We start from the raw sequence: 18197 nt of genomic DNA, 5'->3' as shown, positions 1-18197 counted from the left end.
TCCCCACCCTGAGGAACAGGGACTCCTGGGCCTGGATGCTCCCAAGCAAAGCAGGCCAAGGAGGTCTTTCCCACTGCCTCTGCTCCAGAGGCAGAAAAGAGGGACCCAAGCCCATCCTCCCATGCCTCGCTTGTGTCCCTAGGAGTGCGCGGGGGAACCGCTCTTCATGCTGTACTGCGCCATCAAACAGCAGATGGAGAAGGGCCCCATCGATGCCATCACAGGCGAGGCCCGCTACTCCCTGAGCGAGGACAAGCTCATTCGGCAGCAGATCGAATACAAGACCCTGGTGAGGAGGCCACACGCTCAGGGGACAGCACATGCACCTCCTGCTCTCATCCATACTCTACCTTCTGACCCCAGAGGCAGTCTGTGGGGATCAGCACAGAGGTGGAGGGATTAGTCTGGGGCAAGCCCAAGGGGTATGTGAAATGTAGCAAGGTCAAGACTCTCCTGGGATCCCCTCTCCCCATTTCATTTGGTGAGCCTTAAGAGAGCTCTATGCCTCCACTTACCCTAGATAATATCGGGGGAAGAAAAAAGGTCACTCCACCCTAGGAATGGGGTAATTACCATCATCACTGATGCGCTGATTCCTAGTGGAGAAACTTTGGGGAAGTGTGAGACCAGCCACTGATGCACCCGGAACCATCTTTGAACCCCTCGGGTGCCTCAATCCAGGATCCTAGTCCCCCCTCAACCACTGGTGAGCTAGAGTAGAGTCCTGTTTCTTTGGGAAAGAAGGAGTGGACATAGTGACTAGGCTGCCATGTGGCAGATGGCAGGAAGGTAAGAGAAACTGAGGCAAAGAACAAAGCCTTATTTCTCCTACAAGGAGAAGAGAGCAAACCTTGGAAAAAGAAGATTCTGAGTCCTCGACCCCTCTGCCTCAAACTGTCCTTCCAACTGTCTGCTCACCCTCGATCCTAACCTTGTAGATCCTGAACTGTGTCAACCCCGACAATGAGAACAGTCCTGAGATCCCAGTGAAGGTGCTGAACTGCGACACCATCACACAAGTCAAGGAGAAGATCCTCGACGCCGTGTATAAGAATGTGCCCTACTCCCAGCGGCCCAGGGCCGTGGACATGGACTTGGGTAGGAAGCCTGGCCCTGGAGTGTGAGGGTGAGGGGAGACCTGTGGCTTCCTGGAGGGCATTCAGGTCATGAGAGGGGTGGGAAGACATGAAGCTCTGCCCTAACCTTCCTACTCCCCTCCCGGGAGTGACTGGGTCCTGGCCAGGTGAGGGCCACAGGCAGTGCTCCTCCCTCCTGGCACTGCCTGCTCAGGCATGCCCGTCCGTCTCTGCAGAAGCCCACACATCCTCCCCTGCTCCCCTGACTCCATGGAATTCTGAATGTCTCTGAGCTCTATCAATGACCTCAGCTGGAGAGAGCCAGGGTTGGCACAGACCAAGTGGCCCTGGCTCTGCCCCCTCATGCCACATGCATCACATTCTCTACCCAGAATGGCGCCAAGGCCGGATCGCCCGAGTCGTGCTGCAGGATGAGGACATCACTACCAAGATTGAGGGCGACTGGAAGCGGCTCAACACCCTGATGCATTACCAGGTAGAGTGGGTGTTCCTTTGTTTTTTTTACGATTTATTATTATTATTATTATTATTATTATTAGTTGTTCAAAACTGAGTGGGTGTTCCTTTCCACAGGAGCTCTGCCTCAAGACCTTTAGCATCCCAGAATGTCCCTTTCCCTCTAAACTTTGCTTTATTAGCTCAGAAGCCTAAAAGGGATTTTCTTCTCTTCCTTTTCTTCCTCTCCCCTGATGCTGGGGCAGAGATTCTCATTAGATTGGGGAACGTTTAAAAAAAAAAAAAAAAAAAAAACTTGTAAAAAAACATGAGTCCTGAGACTCCACCTTCAAAACAGCTGTAACGGGGGGGTCAGGAGCAAGGTGTAGGCATTTCTATTATCTCTGCATATACAGAAGGCCCTGCATATTACAAAGTCCTTCACCTGGACAACTATCTTAAGATGCCTGGCACTTTCTCTCTTTGGCCTCTTACTCTTGTAGCCAATGCTCTGGCTTGCAGTTTAGCTGGGAATTGGATGGGCTTGCCTTCAGGTCTTATATTCTGCCACTTACTAACTGGTGTCCTCAGAAAAGTTACTTAAGCTCTCTTTCTCCTCTCCTGTAAAAGGTGGCTTCTAGCAATCCCTGCCCCATACAGACATGTGGACTAGTTAAATGTCGAAGGTGCAATGTTGATATACTGGCAGACACACTCAATGAATAGTCCAAAAAAAATCCAGCAGAGAACACAGGATCCAGGAACACCCACTCCCACCTCCCCTTCCCTCCCACGGGAAGTGCTCACAGCTGTGGGGGGGTCTCTGTAAGATTAAGCACAGGTAGACAGACTGAGATTCAGGAAAAATACTAAAATAGAAACTGGAAATGAGAGACACCAAGGGAAATTAAACCAACCAGAGGAAGTGCCTCAGGCTGCAAGACCCATGGGATTGTCTGATTAATAATATCCTCCTATGTCCCTGTCTCACAAAGGGAGACGTGCAGAAAGGCTGGCAGGCTGGGCTTGCAAACGCTGAGCTGCCAATGACCAGGAGGCTGGGAGGCCCTGGAGCTGGCCGGGAGCCTCGAGATTACAGAGGAGGCTGGGGGCCACTGGGGATAACCCAACTGCTCTTTTCTGGGCTCCATCACCCTCTCTGACCATCATCCCCTAAGTGGCACCCTGCCTGGATCCCAGCCCCACATGGAGTGAGGATAGTTGTAGAAGGGAAGAACTAAGGTTTGGGGAGCTGTATTTAAACCCCACCTCCCCACTCATTGGGCATGATTTTAATCTCTCCCAACCTGGGGATTGTCATCTGCAAAATGAAGATTATAACCCTGATTGGTGAAGGTATGAAGGTGGCTGGAAGGGTTAGAAACAACAGGTGACGTCCCCAAGGATGCAGCTATGATCACTCCCTGTTAATTCTACACATGTATGCACACACACCATCACCCCATGTGGTTAGTGCATCCTGTAGAATGATTGTAATGAACCAGTAAGAGCTGAATAAGAAAGTGCAAAAGAGAATAGTACTATGCACCCAAATCCCACATCTAAAGGGCAGGAGTAGGGTTTGTCTGCCTCTGTGTCTGCTGCCCTAATGCTGGGCTGCCCATCCTATGGCTTCCAACCAGAAGAAAGGAATATCCTGTTCTAATGGTGCTCATCATACAAAGCATTTCCAATTCCCTGATGTCATTTATCATTCATGTATTCATTCGTTCCTCAAATATTTACTGAGCTTTGCTGAGTGTGAGGTACTTCCCACATGCTAGCCCAGAGTGACAGGGACAGCAAAGACTCTTCTTCCCTTTGGAATAGGATGGTAATGACCAGGATGATGATGATGATGATGATGATGATGATGATGATGATGCTCATAATGGCAACACTAATGCCAATGCTTGCTGAGTGCTCACTGGGCACCAAGCACCATGTTTAGCCTTTATGTGTTTTAATTCCTTTGCTAATTCCCACAATAATGATTATTAGACCCGAGTATTGTCCACATTGACAAATGAGATCACTGAGGTCCAGAAGGTTAATTCATCCAGCTGGGAAATGGCAGAACCTCAGTCAGACCCAGCGAGATACTTTGAACACAGACTTGCGCTGCCTGTGGCTTCAGAGAGAGAGAGAGAAAAACCAAGGACAACAGAGATTTAGTGACTAGATCCGGAATTGAGCTGAACCATGGTGATGTGAGTCACCTTGTGGATCTTCCTTTTAGGTGACAGCAAACCACAAATAATCTAATCTGTTCGACCCACGAGTGTAATGCCCCTGCCTCTGCTGAGCTTCCAGAGTATCATTTCTGGGCTGTTGGTGGCAAGAAGAATTTCTGAAAGGCAGAGGTAGAGAGTCTCCCTGAGTCCTAGACCAGATACTAATGATGGCAACTGCTGGCAAGTCTAGAGTGTTTCCCCCAGCTTGGAAGTCATAGAGTGCAGACCTTCCGGGCATCAGACTAGCACTGAGAAGGGCTCAGTACCCTGGAACTCTACACCTTCAAGTCAAGCATTGCCCTCTCTTTACCCTCCCTGGAGTCAAAGGTCCTTGGAGCCCCTACAGAAGAAAATCTGCATAATCTTAATTAACAAAGAGATGTTAAAAACTGCCTGGGCTCCTGCAGATTTATAGGGAGGGTAAAATTAAACACCATCACTAAAACCGGCTATCAGGGAATCTCGTTAGCACTAATGTTCATTTATAGTTTGACTTCCCAACATTTAATTCTTTTTTGGTGGGAGAGAGGGACTGACAATTTAAGACCCAGAAAGATGGTTTTATGGCTGGTGCAGCTATAAATCAAACTTATAAAGTTCATAAAAATTGTTAAAATAAAAAATGGTTTAATAGGAATGTTTTATGGCCCATAACATTATTATAGCTGTTTTATTCCCTCTGCGTTAGGGGTTTAATTGGATCGCCACAATTCTGGGGATTCTCCGTTTTTATTGGATGGAGGGTAATCTTAAATCAAAATGGCCCCAAATGTCTTCAATATGGCGCCTCATTTATCAGCCCTTTCCCTACAGGATGAGTCCTGAGCCTGGCATCCTTACAGAGGATGGGGCAAGACACTATCTTTCTGACTCCCCAAGGGCAGCTACCTTTGTGCTAAAACTGTTCAAGGTGGCCCAGGCATAATGGGAACCAGGCCAGAATGAAATCAGAGCCTAAAGGGAAAATGGGCTTCAGACCAGTGTGACTGGAAATAAAATCCCAAATTAGGATATATAAAGAGGATATGTGTTCTGGAGCCTGACACATCTGGCTACAAATATTGGCTTTACCTTGTATTAGTAATGTGACCCTGACGCCACCCTTCCATCTCTTCATCTGTAAAATGGGAATAATTATCTGGTACTCCCAAGGTTGATGGGAGGCCACAGGGGACAGCCGTGCAGCAGAAATAGAGAACAAGCCTCCCACGCAAGTCACATGTTTAATTTTAAATGTCTGTTAGCCACGTTAACGAAGCAAAAGTAAATAGGTGAAGTTAACAATGTATTTTGTTTAACCCAGTCAGTCTAAAATCATTGTTGTTTCAATGTGTGAGAAATATAAAAATCACTGAGATAGTTTATATTCTTTTACCCATACTCAATCATTGACTCTCGTGTGTTTTGTACATTTTTAGCACCTTTCAACTCAGACAGTTAGAATGTGTCTCAGTTGGGGCTAACTATGTTTCAGGTGCTTGATAGCCACATATTATAAGAAGCTGCCCTATTGAGCCAAGCTGTTCTGGTCCAATAAAAAGTCAGAAACAGTACTAGTTATTGATAGTATTCCTGAACTTCTTCCTCTCTACCCACTCCTCTCCCATAACCCTCTGGAATAACCTGGCTGTTTCACCTACCCAAGACACCTATATTCACACACACTGTACCTTTTGTACCATTCTCAGGTATCAGACAGGTCGGTGGTAGCTCTGGTCCCCAAACAGACCTCCTCCTACAACATCCCTGCCTCTGCCAGCATCTCCAGGACGTCCATCAGCAGATACGGTGGGTACCACAAAGGCAGTTTGGGCAGCTCAGGATGGAGGCTTCTGCCACTCTCCAGGGACCACTAACCACCCCTCCTCACAGCAGGAAGTTCCTGCTGCTGCCTGGCCTCCTTTAAAGTCACTCACTCACTTGTCCCTAGTCCAGTAATTCTTGGTGCTTCATCTCCAAACAGTGGGAGCAGGTGGCACCATCTGTCCTTCCTTTGATATCCCAGCCCTGGTGAGGGACTCAGAGTGGCCGGGAATAGGGAGGTACCTGGTGGGAGATTCATACATCCCAGTTTAGGTGAGCCAGTCCCAGTTGATGCCTCTTGTCCTGGCTGAATGATGAATAGCATCCTGTTTTATTCTGGAAAATTGTCCCGACTTGGACAATACATTGACCATCATGGTCTTTCCACTCCTGAGGAATGTTGGGCCTCTGAATGTTCTCAGAAAGACACCACAGGACAAAACCCAGCAGCTCCAAATGGGCTGAGGAAATGTCACATTGCAGGGCCCAAGAATAAAGGGACCCGTTGATTCCCAAAAGGATCATTACAGCTTGCAACTCTTTAGTATCCATAGTTTTACTAAAGTACCTGCCGAAGTAACCTGTTGACATTTTACCTGTTGATTATTCATTGCTGGAAGTATCAGAGGAGGGGGCTTACCAATCCCCCAGGGTCTCTCTAGTTCATGGAATTTCTAAACCTCTTTCTAAAAAAGACGTCAGGCTCCTCTGTCCTCATGACAACTAAGGACTCCTAAAATAATCCACCAAATATGAGGTCCCAACGGTCTCCTCCCAATTGAAACAAGTTTGTTCTGAGTGAATGCAGCAGATGGGCAGGATTTGGGGAGGATGCTGCAAGCAGGGCACTGCCTCGGTCACTCACAGCCCTTCTCTGCTCCTTCTCCTCAGACTCCTCCTTCAGGTACACAGGCAGTCCCGACAGCCTGCGGTCCAGAGCCCCCATGATCACCCCAGACCTGGAGAGCGGGGTCAAGGTGTGGCATCTGGTGAAGAACCATGACCATGGTGACCAGAAGGAGGGTGACCGGGGCAGCAAGATGGTGTCTGAGATCTACCTGACTCGGCTACTGGCCACCAAGGTAACTTCTGCTTTCCTCAGGTCAGGGAGGGCTCCTCAGAGAGGCATGTCCTGCCCCTCCACACACAGGAAGGAGATCATAGCATGTGTTCTTTAAGGGGACCCATTCAGATGACCCCTGGTCTAGGACCCTGGGGAGGGCTTCCAGAGAATCAGGCCACTGCTATTCTCTGCCCTTTGGCAAAAACAGCAATGGTACCATTGCCTTCTGCCCACTCTCAAGACTCCATTGTCCTTCAGAGGAGCAACTCTCTCCCTTAGGAAGACACTTAGGGTTTCTTGTCTGTCTTAGCTGAACAGATGTGCCAACCTCCGTTGTCACTGCCTTTCCACTCCCTTTTGGCCACAATGCAAGAGAAAGCACAAGGCCCCATCCAGTAATCCAAGGGAAAGCCCCCTCCCCGACCCCATTCCATCTGTCCCCACATATTGATGAAAGTTATTGTCTTTAGCCTTCCTAGCTGAGAACAAGATAAGCCTCTAAGGATGGCGATCACATGGCCTGCATTTTCCAGGGCAAGTTAGATTTAAATTCTCTGCCCCTAAAACAATGCTTCTGAGAACCTCATATAGTGGCATCGGACTTAAAGCTCCCAGACTTGCTCTCAGAATGTCCAAGAACTACTTTATTAGACCCTGTATCTCCATTTGCTATGCATAATATGCTCAGCATACCAATAAGAGACCAGCAAAGAGACACTAGGAAATGTTTCACCGATTCTCAGAGGTATGGGACTCCGGCCCAGTCTTGTCCCTGCCCTGGAGACCCTTCAAAGTTTTTCGGTCCTCGCTGTACCTGGGTGTTCTGAAATCTAAATGTTCACTCCTCAGCTCATGCTTCAGACCTCATCTGTCCAAGATCACTGATATTTTAAGGCTTTTCATATTTCCTATCAGACCCTCCGTAGTCCTGTCCAGTTCTCCAACTTGTACCTCGGATGCCCTCTACAGATGGGGCTGCAGCCTGTGCCCTCCTCTTCACCCTGGAAAGCCTGGACTCAGAACCCTTCCTCTCTTCCTCAAAGGCACTAAGCCCACACCGTACAGGACATCAGTGTGGCATGCTATTACAAATTGGAGGAGACATTCTTCCCAGAGATCCCCAGCCCATTCAGTTCCTCCTGCCTCCAGGACGCCGCAGCTAGTACCCTTCTGCACCTTTGCCACATTGCACAGCCTCACATTACAGACAAATTTTCAAGGCAGAATGGATCCAAGCACCATCTGGTATGCCTGTCTGCTCCTGCCACTGCCTCCCCCTTCACCTCACACTGTCCCTCCACTCCTCCCTCAGGGCACCCTCCAGAAGTTCGTGGACGACTTGTTTGAGACCTTGTTCAGCACTGTGCACCGGGGCAGCGCACTCCCCCTGGCCATCAAATACATGTTTGATTTCCTGGATGAGCAGGCAGACAGACACAGCATCCACGACACAGATGTGCGACACACCTGGAAGAGCAACTGGTAACCCCTAGGGGAGCTCAGTGGGAGGTGCAGCTTGAGAGGCAGGGAACAGCAGGGACCCTGGAGATGAGAGGGCAGCCTGATCCCAAACTGGGCCTGGGTGATGGGAGGCTCCTAGAACATGCAACACACACTTGCTCTGCAGAGCCAGCATGGTCTCCAGGCTGCCTGCTCCAAGCAGGGCCTACCCGGCATGAGCTCTGCACATACACTGGAGCTCTGCCCTTTGAACCCGAGATCCTTCCCCAGAGAGAGCCCCGCTCCTCTGACCTCTCGTTCTTAGGAAAAGAGAGCTGGGGGAACCTAGGCAAAGAGCCACATTTGAAACCTGTAGCAGAGCTTCAGAGCCAGGCTTCTTCGGAGAAGGCACTTCCTGAGATGGGAGCCCCGGTGAAGTTTGGTCAGTGCCGGGAGGGAACACACACCTGCTATCGACCTGAGCCCACAAACTAAGGATTCACTGGGAAACCATCTCTTAGGGACAAGTTACTACCCTGGCACCACAGCTTCAGGAAGCAGCAGGCAGAATGTGCTGCAGACAAGACTGTCTTCCCTAGAGTCTCCTCTACCCCAGACCAGCAGTGGGAGAAGCAGCTCCTCAGGCCCCTGGCATGAGACCTTTCCCTCCTAGGTTTTGAACCTGGGCCACAAAACATGCTAAGGACCGACTTTTAGGTCAGACAGGGCCTGGCCAAGAGCCGGACTTAAAAGGCTCCTTCGGCAAGAGCACAGGGAGGGGAGATCCGGGCACTTGGCTCGGGCAGGCGGCCCACACAGCTGTCTGGAGTCAACGATCTCCTCAGAGAACAGAGCCGACACAGATGGGCCCAGGCTGTTATTTGGGAATCAAAAGTCCTAGCAACCAACAAAACACTTCGAAAAGAGCCAACCCCAAACCCATATATTCCTTCCTTGTCCAGGGCCCTGAGTCCTCCTAAGTCTGCAGCTTTGATTGCCGTATGGCCATGGGGTAAGGAGCCCACAGTGCACTATGCCAGGATCGGCTTTCTGTCTGCATTTCTCAGGGCAGAACCCCACTATCTCCTTGGCTTTGGAGGATTCCCAGCTCAATTCCAGGAATGGGTGATTTGGGGGAAATCGAGAGAAGGTTCTGGGTTATTCTCATCTTTGTGCCTCCTATAGACTGGCCAGGCCAAATAATAGAAACGCACTGTCCTGGTGTTGTGGTGGGGAAAGTCCAAATAGCAAATGTCCAAGGACAGATGATCAGAAGCCCCCAGAGCTGCCCGGACTCAGCTGAGGCGGCTTCTCCTGGGTCACGGGAAAGTGAGCCATCCTGCTGCACATTGATGGAAGGGCTTGGGGTGGGGAACGCTGACCTTTCCCAAGACCTGGCACGATGAAGACATTTGGGAACATCTGGGTCTGAGAGAGTCAAGAGAAGTTGAAGAAGGGGAAAAGAGGGGAAGCTAGGGACGTCACTCAGGCTAGAAGGACAAGCCTGGGGACAGGGCTCACTCCACACAGGCACCAAAAGAGTTAAGGCCGGAAGGCAGCTGGAAGAGAAGGCAGAGTTGAGAAAGAGGCAAAACAGCAGCTGTTCTGGTTTTGAAGGAGGGTAAATGGGCTTATCCGCCTTATGGCCCCAGGAGCAGGGAAAGCTCATTCCCCTCTGCTTATAAATTCCTGAATCGCAGAAGGAAGTCTCCTAACTACTGATGGGTTCCTCTTGGGGTGGGAAAAGCTCTGTGCTACAGTAAGCCATTCCCAGGGTGCCAACAATGGCCTCCTCTCCTCCCTCTGCCCCTGCCCAGACACAAGAAAGCCCTGGGGAGAGTCGTGAAAGAATGTCCCCCAGGGGAGCCCATTCCTCGGCCCAGCCAGGCAGGCCAGCCCTGGGAAGCAGCTCCAGCAGCCGGCCTGGGCGGGGAGGGCAGGTGGTGCCCTTTGTGCCCGCTCTCAGGCAGTGCCTGGGGCTGCCGGCTGCATCCTTGCGCACAATGGCCACCAGCACTGTGAGGGGACTCTAGGAGCCTGGTGGCTTTGTTTGAAGCCCTGAGAAAATCATGATGTCCTGTGTACTCGGGCTTCCCTTGGGGCACGGAAGCCTTCAGAAAAGCCTGCCAAGAGGGAACCGGGTCCAGCCACGCCCACTCCTCAGTTGTCAGGGAACAGGGTCAGTGCCCTGTTAAGGTACAATGCCCCTCTCCTTTTCTCCCAGGGTCAGCAACAGCTTGGGCTGAATGAGCAACCCAGCGAGGTCCATTTTTCCTGATTTCATCCACTTGCCTTTTGGATAGGCCATTTGACATTTGGGGATGAGGGGAGGAATATTAGTGGACGGCATCAAGGTCACGGCCAAAGTGAGTTCTCAGGTGTGCTCTGCCTTTTTCCGCAGCCTCCCTCTGCGCTTCTGGGTGAATGTCATCAAGAACCCCCAGTTTGTATTTGACATCCACAAGGGCAGCATCACGGACGCCTGCCTCTCTGTGGTGGCCCAGACCTTCATGGACTCCTGCTCCACGTCAGAGCACCGGCTGGGCAAGGACTCCCCCTCCAACAAGCTGCTCTATGCCAAGGACATCCCCAGCTACAAGAGCTGGGTGGAGAGGTCAGTAGCTCCTCAGGACAGGCAGGCGTGGTCTCTCTGCTGCACTGCCTGCCCTGTGGCATCAATGAGGATGCTCTACTTGCGAGATCCCTTTAGACTTCTTGGTCCCCTCCTTCTTCTAAACTTCCTACTGTGGGGAGGAAGGGTGGCTTTGCGCCCTTGGAGGTCTGATTGTTATCATCCTAATTACCATTCATGGAGTTCTTGCTAAGCATCCTGCACTGTGTGATAAGGGTTTTGTACATATCATCTCATTCAAATGCTCAGTGGACTTGGAAAGTAGCTATTATTATCCCCATTATTATTATCTGTGGCACAGAGAAGTTGCCCAAGATGACCATCCAGCAGAAAGCAGAGATGGGATTTGAACATGAGAAGTATGGCCAGAGTCTTGGATTTTCTGCTGGGCATTGAGGCTAAGAGTGCTCAGCTGGGCGGTGTCTCTTGGAGACTCTGGCCATAGGCGTCAGCCTCAACTTGAGGCCAGAGGCAGCAGAAGACACATCAGAGGAGACATGGGAAGACAGGAACAACTGGGGACATCTAATGCTAACAGGGGGCCTCAGGGCCAGGGTTGGTTTGGGCAAATTTTGCTGAGTCCCCATCAAGGACCTTGTCTTATCTATGGCAGATACTATGCAGACATTGCCAAGCTCCCAGCCATCAGCGACCAGGACATGAACGCCTACCTCGCAGAGCAGTCACGCCTGCACGCTGTGGAGTTCAACATGCTGAGCGCCCTCAATGAGATCTATTCTTATGTCAGCAAGTATAGTGAGGAGGTAAGACAGGGCCCTAAAAGGGACAGAAACCCACATTGCAGGAAGCAAGGCTCTTAAGCAGGAAGCTTGACTCAGTTCTTAAATAACAATAGAGGGTAATTTACAAAATGTGCTCACGGAGTCAAAAAGCCCATAAGCTCAAAATCATTGTCATTCCTTTATAAGGCAGCCTAACCTCTGCTGATTCACTGAACACTTGCTTATATGCACATCATTGTCTTTCAGTCATTGTTAGCACAATAAATAGCATTTTTAATAATTGAATTGTTTTCCAATTCAAAGTGTTGTATGGTGAATTTCATTCTTTCTTAAACAATGAATCAAAGTATTTTGCACTTAGGCAGATCCTGTCAGTCACATTGCAGAAAGACAGGTGGACCTTAACATAAACAGAGGTTCAATAGAATGCTTAGGGAGAGGAGAAGTCATGCATTAACAGTGAACCTGAAAGAAGCAGCAGCAGGAGTAGTATTAATAATAATAATAATAATAATTAACACATAATGCTTCCTATTTGCCGTATATGCCAAATATTATATGAAACACTTTATATATATGGACATACATATATTTATTCATGTGCATCTATAAATGTATGCTTATATACATTCACCCACTATGTGAAGACCTTTCAGTCATCAACCAATCACATGTATGATAGTGATCCCAAGAGATTCTAATGGAAGCTAAAAAATCCCTCTGTGGCCTCATAGCATCCTAATGCCATGAAGCACTGCCCAGGTGTAATTTGCAGGGATGTCAGTATAAACAACCCTACTGCGCTGCCAGTCATATAAAAATATAGTGCATGCCATTAGATACATCACGTAATACTTGATAATAAACAATTGTGTTACATCATAATTTATGTTATATCATAATTTTAGAGTACATTTCTTCTACTTAAAAAGTTTACGTGCCGTGAAGCACACCTGTAATCCCAGCAGCATGGGAGGCAGAGGCAGGAGAATCTCAAGTTCAAAGCCAGCCTCAGCAAAAGGAAGGTGCTAAAGCAACTCAGTGAGACCCTGTCTCTAAATAAAATACGAAATAGGGCTGGAGATGTGGCTCAGTGGTTGAGTGCCCCTGAGTTCAATCCCCCATACCCCTCACTCCCCTCTCCAAAAGTTTACAGTGTAACACTGTACCACGTCACACGAGCAGCAACATCATACAGCACGTCTCTTGATGGCAACCTTTTCTCTTATGCTTGATCTCATGTTTGTATGCGTACACTCTAGGATGTTTGCATGATGACAAAACGCAACAAACCACTCCACTTCTCAGAAAGTATGCTTGTCGCTGAGCAAAGCCTGACTGTCTGTGTATTCATTCCATTAATCATTTCAGTTGTTTAAGGTTCTGTTCATTAAGGCAGAATGGAAAGCTAGGTGGATGGGCGAAGGGTGGAGAACTCTAGGAAGTGGTGTGTTTTATGCCGAGTCTCGATATCATTCTCCTTTGTTCTGTCCCTCAGCTCATTGGGGCACTAGAGCAGGACGAGCAGGCCCGGCGGCAGCGGCTGGCTTACAAGGTGGAGCAGCTCATTAGTGCCATGTCCATTGAGAGCTGAGAGGAGGGGACCGAATTCCTGGGAAGATGGACCCACACAAGCTGTCACGCTGGAGTCTCAGAAGGAAGGACAGTAAAGGGGATCAGGCCCAAGAGCTGGCAGCCCCTGAGATCCCACCCCGGGATGAGGGGAGGGCCCCTCTCCTGACGCCAGCAGGTTTCCTCACAGCCAGTTCCTGCCAGGAAAGACCGGGGGCACCATTCATCCACAGCCAGAACAAGAGACGAAGACCGGCCAGGAGAAGGTGGCTCTTCAAGCTGGAGCGGGGACAGTCCTGCCTCCATAACTGCTGCTTTGCATGAAAACTCATTTGATGTATATTGGGGAAATAATGAGAACTTTATTTAATTTTTTTTAAGAAAAACGGAAAAAAAAAAACAGAAATAAAACAAAAAGCTGCCCTGTTCATCCCGTCCAACTTTTGTTTAATTCTGATTTCTGCCCCTGTCTGTCCCCTCGTCTCTCTCCTTCTTCATGTAACTCCTCTTTCTGAATGTCAGGAAAAGCCTGCAAAGAGATGCTGAGAGAAACTGAGCGGGAAAATGGTCTCCTTTCCTGTGATGAAAACACAAAAAATAAAAAATAAAAAGAGGAAGAGAATAAATGAGCACAAGTTCAAACCAAACACTTCGCAAACGGAGAGGCCAGTACAACCGGTAGTCCTCCCAAAGACCAGAAGAGCGTGGGGACTGCAGAACTTTGCACAGAACTGCAAAGCCATCTGGTGGCTGCGCCTGGCTGGCAGGAAGCTGAGCTTTACCTACACACACCTGCGGATTCTCATCTCTTGAGAGGAGGGCGGTATCTGTATCGTATCAATGCTTTTTGCTACTGTTTTTGGTTTATTTAATCCTAACCTTCAACAAATAAGGATCTGGCCTTGGGTTCTTTTCCTTTTGGTTTTCCTAAAGTTAATATGGGAAGTGGGAAAGGTCGGCTTCTCCCAGACCAGACACCTGGCCTCCCTGAGGATGCTGAGCGGCTCTGCCCTACAACAGTCCCTGTCACAACCCAGGCACCCTGGGGAACGGATGGCTTGGAGGATGTGCAGAACAGACCTCCAGATGGTACCCTTTGGGAATTGAATTGAGGACACAGGTGTTTGGCACTGGATTCCATTCCAATCATCTGGTGGTTTCTGGCAATTAAACAGAAAGCAAAAATCAAACACTGTTTACAGCAAGCAATACTTGAAGAGCATAGGTTTAAGAAGCTTCGGTATTTATTGTTACACTTTCTTTCATTCTCTCGTGCCTGGAGAGGGGAGACAACCCTTCGGTCATATGCGGACATATTTGGAAGCTCCTGGCCACCTGAGCTTACCGTACCTGCTTCAATAGAAATGACTGCAACAACATTGCTGTCTTCTGCCTCTCATGTGTGTTGGAAGGACAAGCAGATGGTTTCTCCATGGGCCCCATTCCTATTCTTTCTCCTGTGGACACCTAAAAACATGGACAGCCAGATCTTCTGAGTGCAATTTTCCAACAGAGACTAAATCTTCATGCTTAGGTCCAGAAACACCCAAAAAAGCTAGTGGGAATTACCCAGAGGAAGACAGCTCTATGGTAACAGGACATTGGTGACTGGAGTAGCCATCAAGAAGCCCAGGCCTCCCACCTTGGCATAAATCCAACTTCTCTGCAGGCAATCTTGCAAGAGAAAGGCCCAGGGTGGAGAGGAAGAGGCCTGAGAGCAACACTCTCCCCTTCCCACCTTTTGCTCTTCAAGGGGTCAGGAATCCCAGATTGCAATGTTGGGAAACTGGACCAGCTGCCCCAAGAGAGAGAGACCAGAGTCATTTCCTCTGTCATTAACTCTGGGCCCCAGCTTCTCTGTGCCCTGCTATACCTCCAGGCAATTCCAGTTTCCAAAGGCTCTGCTGACCACATGTGATTCCCAGGAAAGGGCTGGGGGAAGAGAGCTCAGAGAGCTGGCTTCCATCCTGGGTGTGTGGCTTTGGATCGCTGTCTAAGCACACAGCGGACGTCGCCTGGTCTCTTCAGCTCCAGTTTCTTGCCTGAATGCAGCTGACAAATGGGAAGAGAAAAGCATTCAGCAAAACACTCAGGAAACTTGCTGTTTTCATTATAATTCACAACCAGCCATGCCAAGGCCACTTTCTTCTGATAATCTACTTCTGTTAAAATTTCTTGGGGCCCTATTAATAGCCTGAAAGAAATACTAATGACTGGCCTTCCACGCTAAGCCAAAGTGTTTGCTCTTCACAGCACCCAAAGCTTATCAGCTCAGAGCCCATAATTTATGGAAATGAAAGGAGAAGAGATATGGGCAAGAAGAATGTGAGCGGGAGACATTGTACGGCCCATGAAAAATTCCATCCCACCCTGATTTCACTGCTGAGCTCCATGCGAATGGTTTCCTGATGGCACTGCTATTCAAGCTGGCAACTAGGTCTTTGTTACCCCCAAGAAGTAAAAGAAAGTCAGATTTCTCGTTGAACAGCATCTTGCCCAACCCTCACTTCTGTGCATCTACCTGGTGTCTCCCAGCAGCCACTCTGGGCGACCCCTCACTGCACCTGGGATGCTTCCTTGAAGGTGTGTGGAGAGTGTGGAGAATGGGGGGGGGGGTGTAGCTGGCTGGAGAGGGGTGAGGAAAGAAGCCAGGGCCAGCTGTGAGTGGCCTGGCCACAATTCTCAGGATTCCATGAGAGGGTTGGGGAACTTGAGCTTGCAAAGGAAATGGCAGAGAAATGTCCTTAAGGAGACAATTAAGAAAAAGGAAAATTCAGCTGGACACAGGCCAACCACGAGGGCAAATGGTTGTGGAACTTTGACTCAGTTCTAGCTTCTCACCTAACACCTCCTCCACCAACTCCTTGCTTTAAACCACCAAGAACCTATGGAGTCCACACCCTTGAACTGGGGAGGAGAGGGAGTTGGGTGATCGCTCTTCTTGCTATTATCCAATTTTTGTCTCGTGAAAGAAGTATTAAAGCCACAGCTCCTCCCTATTAGAAGCCATCCATTTTGGGCGAAGACAGGAAGTCTCTCTCTTTAGTCTATCCAACTCTGCTTTGTTTCATTGACCTGCTCAAGACAATTCTCTGGAAAAGGAACAGGACTCCAGAAAGGTTTGGCTAGACAGAGGATGCCAATGGACAAGATGGGGACCAGATCCCTCCGGCTGGACCCTATTGCCACCTCCCACCCGCTGCATGGGTCAGGTGCTTCTGTGTTGGCTGTCCTACCTCTTTGCATAGCGCGTCTCTCAAAACCATTTCTGATCCGCCTCTCCTTACACAGATCAGTCATTTAAAGCATGAATGAGCTGTGAACCTCACTGGAGGGAGGTAACCATTCCTGCATCCATTCATTTGAGGAATCTTGAGCAGCATCTATCTGCCAGGCACTGCTCTAGGTGATGGAAAGCAGCCATGAGCAAGACCAAGAAAGTCCTTCTAGCAAATGTATATTCTTCAGGCTGCCTGTTCCTGCCACCAAGAAGCAGGCACAGGTCTCCCCAACTAGCAGAGGGCGCCATTTGCATACAAAAGGGGATGCAGTGAGGGAAGAAAGCGACCCACCCAGCTGCCTTACCTTAGCCTGGGGACGTTCCCCCAGCACTGAGAGCTGCTCTCTTTTCTACTGCCACTGGCTCTTCTAGTGGCACCTCCCCTGCTGCTTGAGCTCCTGACCTTCCCTCAATTCCACCAAATGAGGACAAGAAATAGCAATCAAGGCCTCTGGACCTGCTGAGCACAAAGCAGAAGCAACGGGAGGCAGGGGTGTGCAAAGACTATAAAATGACCTGGACCAAACAAGCAAAGAATGTTGGCCAGCCCCTGGCTAATCAATCTTCAGGAGTATCCCAGTCGTCACACACCTGTCCCTATTACCTGCTGCCTGGAAACACTGAGCCCACACCTCCTGAGGCCCTTTTGTTTTTCCTAGCCACACTGTGTCATGGTGAGACTCCTGGGACCTGGACACAAGGAAGAATTGAGATGCAGAGGGCTCTGTGGGTGAGAACATGTAAAGTGGCCTCATGGTCACAGGGCTGTGGGAGCTGATCCCAGGGGGGTCAGGGGACTTGGGAGGTGAAGTTCAAGGCCTTCTGATGCCCCATCTCAGGAATGTGCTTGGTGAGAGAGAACAGTGGCATTCTTTTCATAACTCCGCAGTCTCTTTTCCCCATCTCTATCCTTTCTCCTGGTTTTCCCAGAGTGAAGTTTTAGCATCTGGGGCTCAGAGATGGGTGCCCGGAAATGAAGGATGAAGTTTCACTCTTGGTACATTCAAACTAGTCCTAGGGAATGTCCTGAGAGGCCATCAAGACCTCTGCTGGTAAGACAGGGCCTCTGCCCAGTAAGCAAACTGGAGATTCCTTGGCCATTACGGCCACCACATCTCGCTGCTCCCCACAGCAAAGCTCTCTCTCCCCATGGAGCCATGTCCTCTGAGCTGCCATGCAGCCTGCTGCCCACTGCCCCATCTGAAGGAAGGTGGGACGCTTCTTCCAAAGCTCAGACAAGGTCTTCACTCTGACTTTGTTTGTCCTCCACATTGGTATCGTGGGTGGAGAGCATAATGGGGCAGGGTCCCCATCAAACCCAACAGATGTTCCTGAGCAGACAGGGAAAGAAGTGACAAGCCCTTTACACGGCAGGACTAGGGACCAGAACCCACCTGCCTTTCCGCCCCCTGCTCCTCCAACTCAGACCCACTCCCCTTGACACACTGGAATCTGTATTATATCTATTTTTAAGAAAATACAATAATGGTTGTCTGGTTTTGTTGTTTTTACAGGTGTTGTGGAATAATAAGAAAATTAAGTATTTAAAATGTTCCAATAAAATGGAATTTTTTTGTTATTCTAATATATTATCGTGTACCTATTGTAAATATGAAACACTCCTATTTTGCAAGCCAAGGACACAATTTGTACTGTTGTTATATATAAATAAAGTTTACTGGATAAAAAAAAAAAACAACAACTTACATCTTTAAATAAACGTGGTTGTTTGGCAGCATACGGGCAGAATAACTTCATGGGCCTTAAATTGAAACAGAGTACTCCCAGAAAGATGAACTAAGTTGTTTTGAGGGAGTTTTTGAATTCTTCCTGGAGCTAGAGCTTATTAATGTCCAGTCCTCAACACACACACACACACACACACACACACACACACA

At 49.0% G+C, this 18197-nt stretch overlaps 1 protein-coding gene across 1 annotated transcript in view; it reads left to right on the top strand.

The window, feature by feature from the left end:
- Plxna2 (plexin A2) overlaps positions 1-17884 on the top strand; it is a 208152-nt gene extending 190268 nt beyond the window's left edge. Inside the window, exons 24-32 of the mRNA XM_078022741.1 lie at positions 143-289; positions 939-1098; positions 1469-1572; positions 5455-5554; positions 6461-6651; positions 7945-8114; positions 10474-10686; positions 11318-11468; positions 12946-17884. Coding sequence (XP_077878867.1) covers positions 143-289; positions 939-1098; positions 1469-1572; positions 5455-5554; positions 6461-6651; positions 7945-8114; positions 10474-10686; positions 11318-11468; positions 12946-13041 — 1332 coding nt within the window. The 3' untranslated portion in view covers positions 13042-17884. The remainder of the gene's footprint in view (positions 1-142; positions 290-938; positions 1099-1468; positions 1573-5454; positions 5555-6460; positions 6652-7944; positions 8115-10473; positions 10687-11317; positions 11469-12945) is intronic.
- Positions 17885-18197: the final 313 nt, after the last annotated feature.

The sequence above is a fragment of the Ictidomys tridecemlineatus genome, chromosome 10 (assembly GCF_052094955.1).
Source record: "Ictidomys tridecemlineatus isolate mIctTri1 chromosome 10, mIctTri1.hap1, whole genome shotgun sequence".
In the NCBI taxonomy this organism is placed as follows: Eukaryota; Metazoa; Chordata; class Mammalia; order Rodentia; family Sciuridae; genus Ictidomys; species Ictidomys tridecemlineatus.
The sequence above is the reverse complement of the archived record's forward strand: the minus strand, read 5'-3'. Positions and strand labels throughout refer to the sequence as shown.